Genomic DNA, 21,949 nt, shown 5'->3' with positions numbered 1-21,949 from the left:
TCCAGGGCCTGGACCTTTAGGAGATGTTTTTTTGGAGAGCATTGCTTGCTCTTTGTTGTTGTGACCTTGGGTACTTTATATCCCAACTTGTAGTAATGTTTTGGACCCTCCACCAGGTGTGTTTTGATCATTGAAGTAGCCCTGGAAAGGAAAACCAACAGATGAACAAACAAAAAACAAACAGAACACAAAAACACACAAACAAACAAACCAAAAAAACCTAAAACAAAAAACCAGAAACATCAGCTATAAGTAAACCATAGGGTGGAGGTGGTGCTGATAAAAGAGGCCTTATCCCATACAAAGAGAGACAGGATAGGGGCGGGGAAAAGAAAGAATAAAAATGGACCAGAGAAACTATACAGCTTAATCTAGAGAGAGAGAAAGGAAAATAAAAAAGAAGGTGGGGAAGAATGAAAGAAGATAAAGTTGTGCAGACAGAGAAATTATAAGGCTTACTCCAAAGAGAGAGAATGGAGAATAAAGTAGGAGTTTTGGAACATGTATCAAGAAAATGGATTAAATATGTCTGCTTAAACAAACCAACAACAGAGTAACCAGAATAGAGGAGGGAAGAGATGAGAAGGAGAAAAGGAAGGAAGAATGTATCTACATAATCAGAAATGTCTGAGAATTAAACCAGGCAATGTAGCAGCACAGGTCTGGAGGAGGGGGCGTCCACTGTGGGTCCTGTCTGATCCCTGTGGCCCCATCTTGGTGGTTGTGGGGAGAAAAATGGCGACCCCCCCCCCCCCCCCCGCCATCTCTCCTCCGCAGACCACTCTGTTCAAGCTGTCCTCACTCTGCCATGGATACAAATGAGGCAGTTTGTCTTGCTCCCCCAACTCCCGTGCCTGGCACTTGGCTGGGATTCAGACTTGCTCCACGGCCCCAATACTGGGGAAGCATTTCTCCACACCACCTGATATGTGGTCCCTGGCTGGCGGGTGCAGGCAGGCTTTGTCTTGTCCCACAGCACTCCAGGGAGGGGATCGCTTTCTCCTAGTGTGGACTGCGCCCCTGACCTAGCCCCCGAGCCTGGGGCTGGCTCCCCTCCTCCCCACGTTCCTGATATGAGCAGCTGGCCCCAGTCCACAGCAAGCCCCGCAGTTAGAGATTGGATCTTTCTCCGTCCTGGTCTGACGTTTCTCTCGTGTCCAGATACAGTCCTATGCTTCCACAGCCACTCTTTCTCTTCCCTTTGTCTCTCTGAAGAAGCAGATCCCTCCCTCTGTTCATTTCATCTCTCCCAGTTCACAATCACGCACCTATGGCCTGTCAGGTTGTCCCGGTGGGTCCCTGGAAGCATGACTATCTCTTTTCCTCCTGGACTCATGGGATTCAAAGTCCTTTGGCTTCAACACTTCTTTGGGAGAAGAGTGAAATTTGGATCCCCCTACTTCTCTGCCATTTTGGCCCCTACCCTCAGGTGTTAACTCTTTAAATGGTTGAAAGGATTCAGCTCTGAAGCCATTGGATACTGGCCTTTTGTTTGTTGGGAGTTTTTTGATTACTGGTTGAATTTGATTGCTATTCATCAGTCTGTTCAAACTTTCTATTTCTTTCAGGTTCGCTTTTGGATGTGATGTTTCTAAGAATTGATGCATCCATTTGGTTGGTATATATTTTTTCATGATATTCTGTTATAATCCTTTGTATTTCTGTGATGTCTGTCATTATTTATCGTCTTTCATTTCTGCTTTTAGTTTAGTCCTCTTTTTGGGGGGAGGGGGATGAGTATAGCTAAAGGTGCATCAATTTTGCTTATTCTTTGAAACTATGAGCTTCTGGTTTCATTGAAGGCTTCTGCTGTCTTTGGGGTTTGTTGGTTTTCTTTTTTAACTATGTTATGTGTAAGGTTAGGTGGTTTATTTGAGATTTTTCTTCTTGAAGGAGGCCTGGATTGTTGTAATCGTCCCTCTTAGATCTTTCCTGGCATCCCAAGGATTTGGGACCCTGGTGTTTCTTTTCTCATTTGTCTCCCTATATTTTTAGATTTCCTCTTTGATTTCTTGGTTAATCCATTCATTGCTTAGGAGCATGTTATTTATCCTGCATTTCCTGATTCTTTTCCTGTGATTGATTTCCGGTTTCCTGCCATTGTGGTCAGAAAAGATGCATGAGGTGCATTCATCTTTTTGAATTTGTTGAGACTTGTTTTGTAGCCTAACATGTGATCTCTTCTGGAGAATGTTCCATGTGCACCTGGCAAGAATGTGTATTTTGCTGTTTTGGGATGGAATGTTTGGAAGATAATTATTAGATCCATCTAGTCCAATGTGTCATACAAAGCCACTGTTTTCTTTTTGATTTTCTGATTGGATGATCTGTCCATTGTTGTAAGGTGGTGTTAAAATCCTATACTAATATTGTATTGCTGTGAATTTCTTCTTTTATGTCTGTTGTTAGCTGCGTTATATTTCAGTGCTCCCATGTTGGTTGCATGAATACTCATAATTGGTATGTCTTCTTGTAGATTGTTCCTATTATCGCTATGTAGGGTTCTTGGTCTCCTGATGTAGTCTTTGTTTGAAAGTCTATTTTGCCTGATTGGAGTATTGCTACCCCACCTTTCTTTTCACTTCCATTTGCATGATAAATGTGTTTCCATCTTTTCACTTTCTTTTTTTTTTTTTTTTTTTTTAATTTTTTTTTTTTTTTTTCAACGTTTATTTATTTTTGGGACAGAGAGAGACAGAGCATGAACGGGGGAGGGGCAGAGAGAGAGGGAGACACAGAATCGGAAACAGGCTCCAGGCTCTGAGCCATCAGCCCAGAGCCTGACGCGGGGCTCGAACTCACAGAACGCGAGATTGTGACCTGGCTGAAGTCGGACGCTTAACCGACTGCGCCACCCAGGCGCCCCATCTTTTCACTTTCAATCTGCACGTGTCTCTAGTTCTGGAATGAGACTCTTGTAGGCAGCACATAGGTGGGTCTTGCTTTCTTCATCCATTAAGGCACCCTGTGTGTTTTGATTGGAGCATTTAGTCCACTTATATTCAAAGCTATTATTTATTTTAGTGTATTTTATTTGCTGAATAGTTAACATGCAGTGTTCTGTTAGTTTCAGGTGTTAGTTTCAACAATTTTCTACATCACCAATGCACATCACAATAAGTCCACTCCTTAATCCCCAACTGTGATTCCACCCATCCCCCACCCCACCCCCTCTGGTAACCATCAGTTCTCAATAATTAAGAGTCTGTTTCAAGGCTCGTCTCTCTTCTCTCTTTCCTTCAGTCGTTTGTTTCTTAAATGCCACATGTGAGTGAAGTCATATGGTATTTGTCTTTCTCTGATTGATTTCACTTAGAAGTATACTCTGTAGCTCCATTCATGTCATTGCAAATGGGGATATTTCATTCTTTTTTATGGCTGTTAGGATTCACTTGTACATATATATTCCATACATATTCCAGGTATGTAAGTATTCATCTATCTAGGGACACTTGTGCTCTTGCATAATTTGTCTTGTAAATATTGCTGCCTAAACATGGGGTGCATGTATCCCTTTGAAAGAGTGTTTTTGTATTTTGGGGGTAAATACTCAGTAGTGCTGTTGCTGGATCATTGGGTAGTTCCATTTTTTACCTTGTGGAGGAACCTCCATAGTGTTACCACAGTGTGGTAGCAGTTGGCATTCCTACCAACAGTGCGTGAGAGCTCCTTTTCCTGCGCAACCTATTCTACCCTTGTTGCTTCTGTTGTTGATTGTAGCCATTCTGACAGGTATGAATTGATGTCTCCTTGTACTTTTGATTTGCATTTCCCTGATGAGCGGAGATGTTGAGCATCTTTTCATGTGTCTGTTGGCCATCTCTCTCTTCCTTGGAGAGAGATCTGTTCATTTCTTTTGCTCATTTTTTAATTGGATATTTTTGTGTGGGTTGATTTGCTTAAATTCTTTATATATGTGGGATACTAACCCTGTTTTGGATATGTCATTTGCAAATATCTTCCCCCATTCAGTATGTTTCCCTTAAGTTTTGTTGATTGTTTCTTTTACTTGATTGTTTTTTTTGCTATGCAGAAGCTTTATATTTTGATGAAATCCCAATAGTTTATTTTTGCTTTTATTTCCCTTGCTTCAGGGGACATATCTAGAAACATGTTACTATGGTAGTTACCAGAGATATTACTGCCTGTTTTCTGTTCTGGGATTTTTATGGATTCATGTATCATGTCAGGTCCTTAATCCATTTTGAATTTACTTTTGTGTATAGTGTAAGAAAGCAGTCCAATTTTATTCTTTTGTTTATAGCTGACCAGTTTTTCCAGCACCATTTGTTGAAGAGCCTGATTTTTCCCATTGTATATTCCTTCCTGCTTTGTTGAAGATGAATTGAACATAAAATTATAGGTTTATGGGGCGACTGGGTGGCTCAGTTGGTTGAGTGTCCGACTTCAGCTCAGGTCATGATCTTGTAGCTCGTGGGTTCGAGCCCCATGACAGGCTCTGTGCTGACAGCTTGGAGCCTGGAGCCTACTTCAGAGTCTGTGTCTCCCTCTCTCTCTGCCCCTAACCCACTCGCATTCTGTCTCTGTCTCTCTCAAAAATAAATAAACATTAAAAATTTTTTAAAAAATAATTGTAGGTTTATTTCTGAATATTTTATTCTGTTCCCCTCAACGTATGTATTTATTTTTGTGTCAGGACTGTACTGTTTTACTATCTACTGCTTTGGACCAGAACTTGAAGTCTTGAATTGCGATCCCTCTAGCTTTGCTTTTGTTTTCCAAAGCTTCTTTGGTAATTTGGGATCTTTGCTGGTTCCAAATATATTGTTAGGATTTTTGTTTTAGTTGTGTGAAAAAATGCTGTTGGTACTTTGATAGGGATTGCATTAAATCTGTAGATTGCTTTTTGGTAGTGTAGACATTTCAAAAATATTGGTTCTTTCTTTTATATTTATCAAATTTTTTTTATGTTTATTTTTGAGAGAGAGAGAGGGAAATAAAGCATGAGTTGGGGAGGGGCAGGAAGAGATGGAAGCATAGAATCCCAGGCAGGTTCCAGGCTCTGGGCTGTCAGCACATGGCCTGACGTGGGGCTCGAATGCACGAACTGTGAGATCATGACCCAAGCTGAAGTTGGACACTTAACCCACTGAGCCAGCCAGGTGCCCCTTTTCTTTTTTGTTACATTTTTTTTTAACATTTTATTTTTTTTTGCAATAAATAAGAGAGAGAGAGAGAGAGCATGATTGGGTGAGGGTCAGAGAGAGAGGGAGACACAGAATCCCAAGCCAGCTTCAGGCTCTGAGCTGTCACTACAGAGCCTGAAGCGGACCTCGAACCCATGAACACGAGATCATGAACTGAGCTGAAGTCAGATGCTTAACTGACTGAGACACCCAGGCTCCCCTGGTTCCTTCTGTGCATGAGCATGGAGTGGCTTTCCATTTATTTATGTTGTCTTCAATTTCTTTCATCAGTGTTTCGAGGTCAGAGTAAAGGCCTTGCACTTATTTGCTTAGGTTTATTCCTAGGTAACTTATTATTTTTTTTGTGTAAATGTAATTGGGATTGTTTCCTTAATTTTCTTTTTATTGCTTTATTATTATTTTATACAAATGATACTGATTTCTGCACATTGATTTTCTGTCCTGCGACATTACTAAATTCAGGTTTCAGTTCTGGTAGCTTTTTGGTGGAGTCTATTGGATTTTCTTTTTTTTTTTTTTTTTTTTTTTTTTTAATTTTTTTTTTTTTAACATTTATTTATTTTTGGGACAGAGAGAGACAGAGCATGAACGGGGGAGGGGCAGAGAGAGAGGGAGACACAGAATGGGAAACAGGCTCCAGGCTCTGAGCCATCAGCCCAGAGCCCGACGCGGGGCTCGAACTCACGGACCGCGAGATCGTGACCTGGCTGAAGTCGGACGCTTAACCGACTGCGCCACCCAGGCGCCCCTATTGGATTTTCTATATAGAGTATCATGTCATCTGCACGTAGTGAAATTGTACTTCTTCCTTCCCAATGTGAATGCCTTTCATTTCTTTTTGTTGGCTAAGTGCTGTAACTAGGGCTGCCAGTACCTATGTTGAATAGAAGTGATAAGAGTGGAGATCTTTACTTTTTACTGACCTTGGACGAAAGCTCTCCGTTTTCTCCACTGAGTACGATGCCTGCTGTGGGCTTACATAGATAGACTATATTAAGCTGAGGTATGTTCCCTCTAAACCTGCTTTTAGAGGGCTTTTATCATGAATGGGAGTTGTACTTTGTCAAATAATTTTTCTGTGTCTGTAGAAATGATATGTATTTTATCCTTTCAATTATTACTTTGATATAGCAGGTTGATTGATTTTCGAATATGGAACTACCCTTGCATTCTGGAAGATATCCCACTTTATGCTGGTGGACTATTTTTTGAACGTGTTTTTGGATTCTGTTTGCTAAATCTTGGTTGAGGACTTTTGCATCTGTGTGCATGAACGATATGGACCTGTAGTTTTGTTTTTTTGTGGTATCTTTATCTGGTTTTGGTATTAGGGTAATGCTGGCCTCATAGAATTAATTTGGGTATTTTCCTTCCTGTTCTGTTTTCTGGAATAGTTTGACAAGTATAGGCATCAACTTTTCTTAAGATGTTGATAGAATGTGCTTGTGAAGTCCTCCGGTCCTGGACGTTTGTCTGTTAGGCAATTTTTGATTACTGAGTCTCTCTCTTTGCTAGTAAACAATCTGTTCAAATTTTCGGTTTCATCCTGCTTCAGTTTTGGTAGGTTCCATGTTGCTAGGAATTGATCCGTATATTCCAGTTTGTCCAGCTTGTTGGCATATAGTTTTTCATAATATTCTCTTACAGTTTTTTGTATTTCTGTGGTGTTGGTTGTTCTTCTCTGTCATTGTTATTTATATGCGTCATTTCTGTTTTCTGATTAGTCTGGCTAGGGGTTATCAATTTTGTTGATCTTTTCATGGAAGCAGCTCCTAATTTCATTTACCTTGTTCTGTAGTTTTAATTTCTAATCATTTATTTCTCCTCTGCTTTTAATTATTTTCTTCATTCTTCTGTTTGGGGGTTTTGTTTGTTGTCCTTTGTCTAGCTTTTATTGTTATAAGGTTATAGATTTTACTTCAGGTTCTTTTTTTTTTTTTTTCCCCTGAGGCAGATCTGTGTTGCTATAAACTTCCCTGTTAGAACCACTTTTCCTGCTTTACAAAAGTTTGAATTGTTGTGTTTTCATTTTCATTTGTTTCCATGTTTTTTGGATTTCTTCTTTGATTTCTTACTTGACCTGTTGATTGTTTAGGAGCATGTTATTTAACTTCCATGTTTTTGTGCTTTTTCCACATTTTTTTTTCTTGTTGTAGACTTCTACTTTCATAGCATTGTGGTCTGAAAAGACACATGGTATGAGTTCGATCTGCCTGAATTTATTTTGACTTGTTTTATGACCTAATATTTTATCTAGTGTGGGGAATGTTGCATGTGCGCCTGGAAAGAATGTGTATTGTGCTATTTTAGGATGGAATGTCCTAAGTCTATCGGTTAAGTCCATCTGGTCTACTCCGTTATTCAAAAAGTCACTACTTCCTTGTTAATTTTCTGATTGAATGATCTCTCCATTGATGTCATTGGATGTTAAAATGCCCTATTATGATTGTATTACTATCAGTTCCTTTACTTTTGTTTTTGACTGTTTTGTGTATTTGGATGCTCTCATTGAGCGCATATATGTTTACAATTGTTCTTTTTGTTGATTGTACCTTTTATTATTATAGTGTCCTTCTTTGTCTCTTGTTACAGTTTTATTTTTAAATCTATTTTGTCTGATGTAGGTATTGCTACTGCCGTTTTCTTTTGATACTTTATTTCTATAATTAGTCTCTTGTCGGTAGAAGATGGATGGATCCTATATTTTTATTCATTCTTTCACCCAGTGCCTTTTACTATTAAGAGAGAGAGCATAGGTGTGGGAGGGCGGGGTGAGGGGAGTGGGGGGAGAGAGAGAGAATGAGAAATGAATCTTAAGCAAGTTGTATGCTCAGTGCACAGTCCAACATGGGGCTCAATCCCATGATCCTGGGATCATAGCCTGAGCTGAAATCAGTAGTTGAAATCTCCAGTGATTGAGCCATCCAGGGGCCCCTATCTGTCACCCACTGCCTTTGATTTGAGCATTTATTCTGTTTCCATTCAAATCAATAGACATGTACTTGTTGTCATTTTATTACTTGATTTTGGTTGTTTATGAATCTTTCTGATCCTTTCTTCTCTTTCTCTTTTTTATGGTTTGCTGGGTTTCTTTAGTAGCACATTTGAAATTGCTTGTCTTTATTCTCTGCATATGTATTAGTGGTGTTTGATTTGTGCTTATTGTTAGGTTTGTAACCTAACCACTTGTGCATATAGAAGTCTATATTAAGTTCATAGTTAAGTTTGAACCAGTTCTTTACTCCTCTCCTCCCAGTGTTGTAGATATGTAGTATCATGTTTCAAAACATTTTATATCATAAATACCTTGACTGATGTTTGATGGAAATACTCATTTTCATTGCTTTTGCGTTTTGCACTTTAATACTGTCACTTTAGGTGTTTATTTTCCTCTCAAAGAGTCCCCTTTAACATTTCTTGCTGGGACGGTTTGTTGTTTGTGAACTCACTTCATTTTTATTTGGGAAACTCTTGATCTCTCCTTCTATCTGAATGATAGTGTGCTGAATAAAGACTCCTTGGCTGCAGATGTTTTCCATTCAGTACCTTTAACATACCATGCTGCTCACTTATGGTTTCAAAGTTTCTTCTGAAAAAATCCAGTGATAACCTTACATGGTTTCCCTTGTAGGTAACTGTCGTCTTGTGTTTTCCTGCTGTTAAAATTTTTCTTTATCACTACATTTTGTGTTTTAATTACTCCATGACTTGGTGTGGATCTGCTTCTGTTGAATATATTGGGGGTTCTTTGTGCCTCCTGCTTCTGGATCTGTTTCCTTCCCCGCATTAGGGAAGTTTTCATCTATTGTGTCTTCAAATTTTCTGGTTCTTTTTCTCAGAGTTCTGAGAATGAGAGATAGGACAGGAAAGACCTATTGAAGGTTCTCTGATGAGTCACTGGACTTACATGCATGGAGGATAGATTTGGGACTCAAATGAACAACCTAACTTTAACTTCAAAGAACTAGAAAAAAACAACAATCTAAGTCCAATGTTCTCAGATGGGAGAAAGTAATACATATGAGAGTGGAAACAAATGAAACTGAGACCATGAAATGAATAGAAAATATGAAGAAGACCAACAGTGAGTTTTTTGAAAAGTTAAACAAAATTGACAAGACTGTACATAGACTATGCTAAGACAGAGAGAGGACCCAAATCAAAAGAATTATAAATAAAAGAGAAGACATTACATATGATATCACAGAAACATAAAGGAGACAAAGAGGCGACTATGGCCAAATTGGATGCCAGCAAACCGCCTACCTAGAAGAAATGGATAGGTTCTTAGAAACACACAACCTACCAAGACTGTATCAGGAAGAAAGAGAAGGTTTTCACAGACCAATTAAAGGAAGACTGTATCAATACCAGAAGATAACTAATGCAAGTAATTTGAATCAGTCATTGAAAATCTCCCAGTGAAGAAAAGCCCAGGAGCAGGTGGATTCACTGGTGAATTTGATCAAACGTTTGTAGAAGAAACTAACAGCAGTCCTCTCACTGATTAAAGAGGGATGAACACCACCAAACTCATTTCATGAGATTGGAATTACCCTGTTAGGAAGCCAGTAAAGGATACTACCTGAACAGAAAACTATAGGCCGGTATCCCTGTGATGAATATAGATGAAAATTTTCCAATAATATACAGGCAAACCAAATTCAGCAGCACATTAAAAGGATCATTGACCGTGATGAAGGGCTTTTTCCCTGTAAAGGAAGGATGTCTCAGAAATGCAAATCAATAAATGTGACCCCTCACATAAATGAATGAAAGAAAACTCAACCAGAAACCAGACTCTTAACTATAAATAGCAAACTGAGGGTTACTGGAAGGGAGGTGGGCAGGGAGATGGGTTAAGGGTGATGGGCTAAGGAGGGCATTAGTAGCAAGGAATACCGGGTGTTGTATGTTAGTGATGGATGACTAAATTCCATAACCGAAACTAATATTACACTATATGTTAACCAACTGGAATTTAAGTGAAAACTTGAAAAAATAAATACTAAATACACAAATAAACTGCAATAAATAAATAAATTTTAAAAATTGAAAAGAAATCTCATATGACCATGTCAATAGACACAGAAAAAAATCTTGAGAAAATGTGGTATCCATTTGTCCTAAAAACAAACAAACCAAAAACTCTTTAAAAATTCAGTGTAGAAGGAACATATCTCAACATAAGGAAGTCCATGTTTCTGAAGCCCACAGCTAACGTCATACTCAATAGTGAAATTGTGAAAGATTTTCCTCTAAGATCAGGCACAAGACAAGGATGCCCTATATATGTGAAGGGGATTGGGTGATGCAGGCTTCTGGTTATGGAATGAATAAATCACAGATAGAAGATATAGAATGGGGAACATAGTTAATGGTACTGGAATAGCGATGCATGGTGATGGATACCAGCTACACCTGTGTTAGTGTAGCAGAATGTATACACTTGTCCAATCACTATGTTGTTCATTTGAAACTAGTGTAACATAGTGTGTCAGCTATTCCCAAATAAAATGATTTTTTTAATAAGATAAAAGAATGAAATAAAAAGTATAATATCAAAAAGCCTATTAATATCTAATCAAGAAATGCAGTAAAGTTGCAAAATAGAAAGTCACCATACCAAATTCTGTAGCATTCCTATACACTAACCAGATTATCTAAAAAGAAGTAAATAAAACAATCCCACTTACCAAAGCATCAAAAACAATAAAATATATAGGAATAAGTTTGGTCAAGGAAGTGAAAGATCTCTCTACAGAAAACTATTAAACCTGTGTGGAGAAAAGGAAGAAATTCAACTTGGATGAAAGAAACGGAAGAATACACGTCAGTGAAAAGCCATCCCGTGTCCATCTTTTGAAGGAATTAATACAGATAAAATGTCCATACTACCCAAAGCCATCTAGAGATTAGTGCAGTCTTTATCAAGACTCCAATGCAATTTTTATACAGTTAGAAAAACATATCCTCAAATGTATTTGGAACCACACAAACACCCCAAGTTGCCAAAGCAAGAAAGAACAAAACAGGAGGCATCACACTTCTTGATTTCAAGCTGCATTCTAACACTAAAGAAATCAGTTATGTCACTGGCATGAGCACACACACAAGACAATGGAACAGAAATAGAGAGCCCAAACTAAACCCATGCATGCACAGTCAACTAGTATTTGACAAGGGAGTCAAGAATATACAGTGGAGTAGTCTCTTGAATAACTGGTGCTGGGAAAATTGGATATTTATATGTATAAGAATAAGGTTAGAACCTTATGTTGTTACACCACTCACAAGAATGAACTTGAAATGGATTAAAATGTAAATGAATTATAGGGAAACCTAATTCTTCCTCATCATTTCAGCTCTTATTATGCCAAGACGGAGCTGTTGAGGTGGTGAAGGGCTGGGTAGAGAGTAGTCCTGGAAATAGAAGCCTGTGTGTGTGGAACAGACTTTCTTTAGTAGTCTGGAATTATCCCTCTGATCCTTTAAGACTAGCCACTTCCTTCCCTACATTTGCAGACACAGTTAGTACCATGCATGCTGTCAGTAATGCACTGTGTTGTCTCCTCAAGCTCCTAGAAGCTCTAGGTGGGAGCTGGTGGGAAGGATGGAGTTTTGTGGCACCGATGCTGCCCTGTTGAAACCAGGTGGAGGGGAAGGAGACAGGCACTGTTCCTGCTTCACTGGGGTTCAGCTATGTTAGTGTTGGTGTGGTGTTGGATTTTTCACCTTTTACCCTAACACATCTCAAAAGTTTAATTTCTGTCCTGTAGGTCAGCGTGGCTGCCAGAACATTTCTTCCTTTCCCAGAAGTGCCCTCCATGTTGTACCCTGTGGGCTGCCCTTTATCACCATCCATGGGCTTTGGGCCACCCCCACCTTCTCCAAGCTGGTGACCTCTGGAACCTCACCCTCCACCTCCACCATCTGGGAAGATGATCTGAACAGTAGGAGTTAACTTAGAAAACACGTTTTGTCTTTCTTCTTGTTGAATCTTGGGAGAAGATGCAGTGATGGTACCACATGGCTTTCAGGTCAGTCTGAGGACGTTGTAATGTTTTTTGTTTCTCAGGACATGCATGAAATGGACAGTCATTTCCACATAGTGAGTTGGGCAACATATGTCTCTTATAGAGAAGGAAAGAGGCCTTATACAGGCCGACAAACAGAGCACTCCCTAGAATGTAGCTTGTACAGAGACCATGTGCTGGGCTCTCTGAGGGATGAGACACACCCCTAACTTTATTTCTAGCTAGTTGAGACCTGAGCTGTTCACAGCTGCTTGATTAGTTATAAAAACACCTGAACCAGGGCTCTGTGAACCTTCCTCAAGGGACAGCATCAGATCTCCCTCTTGTCCTCAAGGGTCACCCGAGGCACCTGAAAATCCTCTGCCCCCAGTAAGGGACCCAAGAGTGGGAAAGAGTTGAATATAATGAAACATGTGGCAGAAGGTTTGTTTTTCTTCCACAAAGTCTATGCAAGTCAGAATCACCTCCATCCACCTCCAGCCTTTATGAGACCCAGGACGTGGTACAACTCCCATGGGGAACATCAGTTCTGTCTCTACCAAGGATGCAGAGAAAGACAAGGTAAATTCTGTTGCCCGTTTCAGTTGTAATGGTTTCTGGAAACTTTTATCTGGCCTTGTCTGGTATTCTATGTCCTCTGGTGTCTTTACTGTTTTATTTACATCCTCACAAGCCTCCAGGCTTCTCCAGTTTAAGATCATCATGGTAGCTGGCACCTCTGGAAGCCACAAGTGCGTCGAGGCTGAGGACCACGTGGCTCTCACTTTGTGGAAAGAACTTGAGGAGGATGACACGTCACTGTACCCTCAAGTCTTCTGGAGGGGCTGACTCCTTCCACACCTTATTTACATGGGGTTATTGTTATTATTTTTATTTTTTCCTATTTCATTGTAGGCGATGAACTTGCTCAGAACGTCTGCGATAAGCCTCGTGACTGGAAAAGATGAAAACTCTTTCCAGCTTTATATAGTGTGCTTTGTGCCGTGCTGAATGTTCTTAGATAAATTTCAGAATTCATTACTGATCCTTCTGTGTTGGTAAATGTGCGATAGAGAATTTCTCAGTTGTCCCCTAGGTGGAACTACTCTGAATTATGAGAAGCGGCACGTGTACTCGAAAATGTACATGGAACTGCAGTCGTGAAGGTAGAGAATCAGTGATTACCTGCAGGGCCAGTATCTCACAGAGTCCTTCAGTTGTGTTTATATGAGCAGGTTCTCTTGCGTCCCTGGAGCAGTTATAACTGGTACTTTGTCTCACGATACCTTTTGGGAGTTTGACACCTGAAATCCAGACATGTTTCTGTTCATTCTTTTATGTAGAATTTCTACCTCCCTTTTACAATGAGACAGAATCGCTCTGCAACTCATATTGTACTTAAAAGCTGAATTACCTGTGGATTAAGGTAAACATACTTGAGACCAATGAATGTGTACAGGTAATGTGTTTCTCTCCAAAAACACATTTCCAGGCCCCCTGCAGGACTCCAGGGATCCCCGTCTCCTCAGAAGTCTCTGTGGCCTTGCAGAGAAGATACCTTTGTCAGGGAGGGAAGCACAGCAAGTACAGGCATGGGCTGGCAGGCTGAGCTCTGACCCTGGGTGGCCTTAATCTCTGTGTGGTGCTGGGCTTTTCTTTCCTGCATGTTCTGTCCCTTCTCAATGTGCAAGTAAAAAGTCTGCAGATGTGGTGGAAGAGGACACCAGAGGGGTCCTGGACACAGATGCCTGCCTCTCTGGAATACGCTTCTTTATTAGACTGGCATTACTGCCATCAGTCTTCTAGAATAGGACGCCTTGGCCTACTGCATTTGTAAACACAGGAAGTGACATGTGGTGACAGTAGTTTCTCCTTGTAGCATCTGGTGGGGATGCTTCAGGCTGTAGGTGGGATCTCGTGGGAGGGTAGAGTTTTCTGGCACTGATGCCCTGTTCTAGAACCTGTGAATGAACAAGCAGCCAGGTGCTGACACCTGCTTCATTGGGTTTCAGCTCCCGCAGGCGTTCTGCTTCTGTCTGTCATACCAGCATACCTGTCACTTCTGTTCTGTAGATCCCTATGGATGCAAGAGGACCTCCTCCTTTACCAGGTCCACCCTGCAGGCCCTTCCCCAAAACCCACTTTTATCACTGTTCATGGGCTCTATGAGCCTCCTCCAGCTCCTTGGTGTCCTCAGACACAGGACCCACCACCTCCACCTCAACTATTTATAAAAATTTTTTTTTTTTTATTTAACGTTTATTTATTTTTTTGGGACAGAGAGAGACAGGGCATGAACGGGGGAGGGGCAGAGAGAGAGGGAGACACAGAATCAGAAACAGGCTCCAGGCTCTGAGCCATCAGCCCAGAGCCCGACGCGGGGCTCGAACTCACGGACCGCCAGATCGTGACCTGGCTGAAGTCGGACGCTTAACCGACTGCGCCACCCAGGCGCCCCCACCTCAACTATTTATAAAATGATATGAACAGTATGAGTGGACGTGTTCAGCACGTTCAGCTTCTGTCTTGTTGAGTCTTTGAGAAGACATAGAGATGGCCTCACAGGCTTGGCAATGCAAGGGTGCTGCTGGCTGAGGACACTGTTAAGATTCCTCAGGTTTCTCAGGACATACATATGTTGGGCTGTGTCTTTTCCCTTACTGAACTGGGGAACTGGGCTGCAGGTGTCTCTTATGGAGAAGGAATGAGTCTTTTCATAGAAAAGCAGGCATATCAGTTCTGCAGGTGTGCCTTGTACAGAGTCCGTGTTAATGGCTCTGTGAGAGATGAGGCACACCCCTACCATCAGGGGCTTCAAGTGTCCTAACGGGGAGAGAGTCACATGCATTAAAAGACATGGAGCTTCTGATCTACAATAGTGGCAGCTCCAGTAATGGGGCCTTAAGTACAAGAGCCAGAGACGTGAATCTCATGGGAATGTATTGGAGACTGTGCCTGAGAAGGGCGAGCTGAGATGGTCCAGAGGGGAGGGTGTTGGACTCAGTGAGATGGAGTTGGAGGCCATTTCTGGCAGGGCCCACAACCTGGGCAGGGAGAGTGAGCTCAGCGTGAGGTCCACACAGAGCTGCTGCATGGGGTCAAGGACAGTTCATGCAGGTATCATCTCTGAAATGCCACGGTGTCCAGAGTGCACCTAGCTCATTATCGAAATAAAGACTGTTGTTTCCCTTGGTTTTCTGAAGGTTCTGGATCTGTGTGAAAGAATGCCCTGGAGATTTGTAGTTTAACTTGGTTCTTATGGGATGCGTGTCTGCCTAAGTTTGTGTGCCTCTGTGAGACTAGATGGGACAAAAGGTTGTAGATCAGCTGTGTGGCTTCCTTGGCCTTCAGCCTGAGTCAGACTCCTAGCGGGGAATTCAGGGTTGACCAGGAAATGCCCCTGCTGGGCTCTTGTCACCGCGCCCCTGCACCTGCTGTCACCACCCTGCCTGAAGGTTTGCATCTCTGAAACTTCCCTCACAATTTCCAGAGGCACTGCCTGTGATCCCACTGTCTCAGCCCTAATGCTAGCTCTCAGTGGGGCCATCTCAGAGCCTCAGCTTTGTAACCTGAGAATCAGGGACAATGTTGGTCTCTGAGGTCAGTGCAATGAAGAGGTGGTTAAGCACATAAGGAATTTGTAAAATGTATGGGATGAGTGGGCATTCACCCTTCTCAGGGGGAAAATGAATGTATCTGCACACAGAAGATCATCAACAGATATTCATTCAATTTCATGAAAATAAGGCTATAATGCCTGAGGCTGGGAAATTGGCAATTCCTGTTTCAAAAGATACAACAAAGACCCCTGTGTTTTTTCTATTAAAATTGGGGTCCTACTTTACAAAGAAGGAAAATATGAGAATGTGTAAATTCAGAGATCTACACCTAAGATCTGAAGATAATCCTCTTCCATTACAGGTAGACACACAAATGCAGCCACACAAATATGTGCTCATCCAAAGCCACGGATGTATTGTAGAAGAAAAAAATGCATAAAGGAGAACAGAAGATCTGTTTGCAATTACTAAAAATCACTTTGACCCAGAGGGCAATCAGTTTGAAATTTGAAGAGGACACTGAACCATTACAAACCAGCTGTGGTTATTATATATTTAGAGATGGTGTCCAATCTGCCCCTTGGTCTGAATGCTTTCCCTGCCCACCCCGTCCCCTCCACTTTGTCCTTCCTAGTGTCCTCTAATACACTTGTCACAGTCGTGTCTCTGTGTCATCATCTGCTTCCAGGAAAATCGACACTCATTCCCCATCAGGTGTACACTTTCGGGTTCCTGTAACACAGTTAACCAACAGGTAGAATGTATAGTATTGGTGGAAGAAGACAGACCATTCTTTGGGGTTGTATTGCCTAGAAGGGACCTGTAGTTCCATCTGAGGAGTTGTACACATCCTTTAGGGAGCTCTGGTGGTGGTTGTTAACTCTGTAGGTAGGTACTCATGAGCATATGGCATGCCTGCTAGTTTATGGGGTTTGTGCTGATGAGCAGGTCAGGTATCTGTCTCCAGGAAAGGGTCTATTCTGAAGGTGGGGAATGGATTCAGGAGACCAGTAAGGAGGCCCTGCATTAATCCAGCACTTGTGCCCTTATGTACCTCACCAGCTGCCCCCAATAGCACCAATCCAGGTGGCCTCCAAGGGGGCAAATGGCAGCAATTTTTGTGGTGAGTCACATGAGGTCCCATAAACCTCCCCTGTTGCCTTATTGAGGCATGGGGAGGGCAGAGGTCCATGGTCTGAGATAGGTTTCTTTGACACCACCCAGGAGAGTTGGGTTGTAAGCATATGGCTCCTTCTACATCGGCCAATCCAATCCACTTTGCCCCCAGGGACCCTGAACCCTGTGAGCCCCTTTTTCCTCCCAGCTTAGGGAAGCAGCCAGCCCTCCAGCAGCTTTTGGGTCATGGCTGGGCCACCAAGGGTAAATGCCTGGCTGTCCACATGCTGCTAGCATTGCTATAGCAAATGTCAACACGAGCAGCTGCTGTATAGGGGGATTCTCCTCTATTGTGATCAGGGCCTGGGACCAAATATGACAGAAGAGAGGGAGAGACAGGAGTGCCCTGTGCTCCTGGACAGGGCTGCATGCACAGAGCAAATAGCCTGAAGCCTGGGGAGAGAAAGAGACAGAGAGACACTGGATGAGTGATGGGGGATTGGGCAAGTCCTAGACAGTGAAAGGAAGAAACAGAGAGAGATGGGGTTAGAGAGAAACGAAGAAGTACAAGGAGGAAAGTAGCGACCTGGTCCAGGTATGTGGACGGGGTGACATGGGCCAGGGGAGAGGGGATGTATGAAGTGGCTCAGTGCTGGGGCAGAAAAGGCCGGTATCATGGGCATCAGAGTTCTGTGACTCCCAAGACCCTGGGGCCAAGCGCTGCAGAGGGCATTGCATTTGAAAAGACTGGTATCCCTCATTTCTCCTGGAATTGTGGGGCTCAGTCTCATGTTCTGTCATGGAGAGGGGATGTCTTGAGGGAGAGTGTGTTGCTCTTTGGCAGGTAAACTCCAGAGCTTCTCTGTGGGGAGGTGACCCTGGGCCATCTCCCTCACTGCCCCAGGCCCTGCTGCATCCCCCGCAAACCTGCTGGCCTTCCTCATGTTCTGAACCCAGGCATCAGGCATTGTGCTGCCCCCAAGTCCTGCAGTCTGGACCTGGCAGAGGTGGATTGCTGATATTGATAAAAAGTATTTCACAATAAGGTCCATATTCTCCCTCTGGAACTAGCGGTGTGTTTCAAGATAGTGGGTTGCTATCCTCCTGTGCACTGCCAAACTGAGGATGCCAGATGGTAGGTGAACCCTTTAAAACACCGTTGTCTTCTCTTACATCAAAGTCAGAGACATTTTCATCTCCCAGCTTTCTTTTAATTCTGAAGAGATGGCAATTCATAATTGAAGACACAATGGTCCTGTAGGAAATTGACCTATATGACTGATAGACATTGCTTCATTCATCTATATCCCTAAAGCATATTTCATTGAAAATATTAGCCAAGGATACTTACAGTAAATTCCTAACAGATGTGTAGTTCCCTGTAAGTTGCATTCTGACCTTGTCACCTATGTGTCCATCAAAGATATTATTAGTGACTTTTCAGATAAGCTGTCAACATCAAGATGGTGATGTTAGAGAATCTGGTATAAATGGAATTTCACAGATTCTAAATTATGAATGATTATTTTTTCATTTTTAATGTTTTTTTTTTTTTTTCCTTTTTTGAGAGATCCTGAGCAGGGGAGGGCGTATAGAGAGAGATACACAGAATCTGAGGCAGGCTCCAGGCTCTGAGCCTGATATAGGGCTCAAACTCATGGACTGCAAGATCATGACCTGAGTCAAAGTCGGATGCTTAACCAACTAAGCCAACCAAGTGCCCCACAAATGATAGTTTATTGGCAAAGAAGTAGAAATTAAAGATAGTGTAAAGGATGTCAATTTTTAATTGAATATTTTTCACACATTTGTTGTGTTAGTTTTAGGCATACATTGTAGTCATTCCATATGTCTATAAATTATGTTGTACTTAACTACAAGTGTAGCTATCATGTGAAAGCATGCAACAGTATTACTACAGGATTGACTCTATTCCATTGGCTGTCCCTTGTATCCCTAGGACTCATTCATTCCATAGCTGGAAGCCGGTATCTCTCTCTCAAAGGTGTCAACTCTTTATCTAACCTAAGTATTTTGGTGGTAGACACATTTACCTCTTGTTCAGTATGTGTAAATTGGTGGTCTGTGTTTCTGTAAACATTGCTTAAAGCATTACAAATGATGTCACTACATTAATAAATTCGGTTTGATTCTTCACTCACAAGAAAGGAGAAGGAAAAGATTTCTTTGTGTGCCAGGCCCTGTCAGTAAGACCCTTCCCAATGTGGAGAACAGGCTTAGTTGCCCAGAGCACCTTGGGTCCATCAGCTGAGTGACCAGGGCCTTCCACATTGCAGGAATTCCCATGGTGGCCAGCAGAGAGAGCTAGAGCACCACAAAGCAGGAGGGGCTGGTTCCTCTGGGTGCACAGTGAAGGCCTGCAGAGGGTACCCCATTGGCTTTTCTGACCCAGGGCACCTCAGAACAGGAAGGGCTTCTGTTGCTCCCAGAGGACTCAGGGCCTCTGCTGCTGCCTTAGGACAGAGACCAGGGTGCGATTCCAGCAGGTTCTGCCGCCCGTCCCAGGGGAGGCCTTGGGAGCTTTGCAGCAACTTGGCATCTCCTGAGTCACCAGAGAGAAACTGCCTTGTTGTACTGAGTGCTGAGGAGGGGGCGCTGGGTGGCTTCCCTGGGCGCGCTGGTCGGTCAGCAGCACAGGCCCTTGCACTTTCTGGGCTGTTCCCATGTTTCATTCCTCCCCTCCCTGGACAGTATTTGAACAAGACGTATTTTACTAAAGGACCCGTGGATTGAGGGGTCTCATGACATCACATCATAGATGCTATGGATGGTTTGTTCCAGACTCAGGCTTGTTTCCGGGAAGAAATCCTGACGGAAATTCAGAAAAACGGGAGCTGCGTTCCATTAGGACATGAATGCATGAAATGCTCATCTCAGGACCTTCTAGAAGAATGAGCTGGGACCCACTTCCGAGTCCTGCTGGAACCAGAGACCAAGGTAAGGGCACAAACTGGGCCCCACATCATACATGCTTTTTAAAAATTTAATGATTAACCCAAAGCTATCTACACATTCAATGCAATCCCAATCAAAATTGCACCAGCATTCTTCTTGAAGCTAGAACGAGCAATCCTAAAATTCATATGGAACCACAAAAAGCCCCGAATAGCCAAAGTAATTTTGAAGAAGACCAAAGCAGGAGGCATCACAATCCCAGACTTTAGCCTCTACTGCAAAGCTGTCATCATCAAGACAGCATTGTATTGGCACAAAAACAGACACATAGACCAATGGAATAGAATAGAAACCCCAGAACTAGACCCACAAAAGTATGGCCAGCTAATCTTTGACAAAGCAGGAAAGAATATCCAATGGAAAAAAGACAGTCTCTTTAACAAATGGTGCTGGGAGAACTGGGCAGCAACATGCAGAAGAATGAACCTAGACCACTTTCTCACACCATTCACAAAAATAAACTCAAAATGGATAAAGGACCTGAATGTGAGACAGGAAACCATCCAAACCCTAGAGGAGAAAGCAGGAAAAGACCTCTCTGACCCCAGCCGTAGCAATTTCTTATTTGACACATCCCCAAAGGCAAGGGGATTAAAAGCAAAAATGAACTATTGGGACCTCATGAAGATAAAAAGCTTCTGCACAGCAAAGGAAACAATCAACAAAACTAAAAGGCAAGTGATGGAATGGGAAAAAATATTTTCAAATGACATATCAGACAAAGGGCTAGTATCCACAATCTATAAAGAGTTCACCAAACTCCACACCCAAAAAACAAATAATCCAATGAAGAAATGGGCAGAAAACATGAATAGACACTTCTCTAAAGAAGACATCCGGATGGCCAACAGGCACATGAAAAGATGCTCAACGTCGCTCCTCATCAGGGAAATACAAATCAAAACCACACTCAGATATCACCTCACGCCAGTCAGAGTGGCCAAAATGAACAAATCAGGAGACTATAGATGCTGGAGAGGATGTGGAGAAACGGGAACCCTCTTGCACTGTTGGTGGGAATGCAAACTGGCGCAGCCGCTCTGGAAAACAGTGTGGAGGTTGCTCAAAAAATTAAAAATAGACCTACCCTATGACCCAGCAGTAGCACTGCTAGGAATTTACCCAAGGGATACAGGAGTCCTGATGCATAGGGGCACTTGTACCCCAATGTTTATAGCAGCACTCTCAACAATAGCCAAATTGTGGAAAGAGCCTAAGTGTCCATCAACTGATGAATGGATGAAGAAATTGTGGTTTATATACACAATGGAGTACTACGTGGCAATGAGAAAGAATGAAATATGGCCCTTTGTAGCAACGTGGATGGAACTGGAGAGTGTGATGCTAAGTGAAATAAGCCATACAGAGAAAGACAGATACCATATGGTTTCACTCTTATGTGGATCCTGAGAAACTTAACAGAAACCCATGGGGGAGGGGAAGGAAAAAAAAGAGAGATTAGAGTGGGAGAGAGCCAATGCATAAGAGACTCTTAAAAACTGAGAACTGAGGGTTGATGGGGGGTGGGAGGGAGGGGAGGGTAGGTGATGCGTATTGAAGACGGCATCTTTTGGGATGAGCACTGGGTATTGTATGGAAACCAATTTGAGAATAAATTTCATATATTAAAAAAAACAAAAAAAATTAAAAAAAATTTAAAAAGTAAATAAAAATGTAACAGTTATTTTTCCAACATAGTGAAGTGATTGAAAACTACAGAAAACCTGGTAGGTGTCATTAACCTTATGTTATTTTTTAATTTAAATTCTAGTTAGTAAAGATACAGTGTAATATTAGTTTCAGGTGTACAATGTAGAGCAACACTTCACATGTCACCTGGTGCTCATCCCAAGTGCACTTAATACCCATCACCTGTTTCACCCATCCCCCACCCCAGTGGGGAAACCCTCAGTTTGTTTCCTAGTTAAGAGTCTGTGTTTCACTGTCTCCTTCCCCACCCCCCCCCCCCCCCCCCGCCTTTGTTTTGTTTCATTTCCATGTGTTAGTGAAATCATCTGGTATTTGTCTTTCTCTGACAGGCTTATTTCACCTAGCATGACATTCTCTAGCTCCATCCACCTCATGGCAAATGACAAAATTTCATGTTTTTACA

At 42.2% G+C, this 21,949-nt stretch overlaps 1 protein-coding gene across 3 annotated transcripts in view; it reads left to right on the top strand.

Moving 5' to 3' along the window:
- LOC147576996 (uncharacterized) overlaps positions 1-21,949 on the top strand; it is a 97,422-nt gene that overhangs the window by 48,172 nt on the left and 27,301 nt on the right. For 2 of the 3 annotated variants that reach the window (XM_086679240.1, XM_086679242.1), the window contains 5 exons: positions 1,569-1,614; positions 11,948-12,208; positions 12,650-12,766; positions 12,879-13,059; positions 13,281-13,350. In XM_086679240.1, coding sequence (XP_086535366.1) covers positions 13,299-13,350 — 52 coding nt within the window. In that variant the 5' untranslated portion in view covers positions 1,569-1,614; positions 11,948-12,208; positions 12,650-12,766; positions 12,879-13,059; positions 13,281-13,298. Of the gene's footprint in view, positions 1-1,568; positions 1,615-6,072; positions 6,172-11,947; positions 12,209-12,649; positions 12,767-12,878; positions 13,060-13,280; positions 13,351-21,949 lie in introns of those variants that run through there. The other variant, XM_086679241.1, reaches the window with a different exon arrangement.

Source organism: Puma concolor, chromosome D1 (assembly GCF_028749965.1).
Source record: "Puma concolor isolate L17-30 chromosome D1, mPumCon1.1.hap2, whole genome shotgun sequence".
Lineage (NCBI taxonomy): Eukaryota > Metazoa > Chordata > Mammalia > Carnivora > Felidae > Puma > Puma concolor.
Note: the sequence above shows the minus strand (reverse complement) of the source record. Positions and strands in the feature narration are given on the sequence as shown.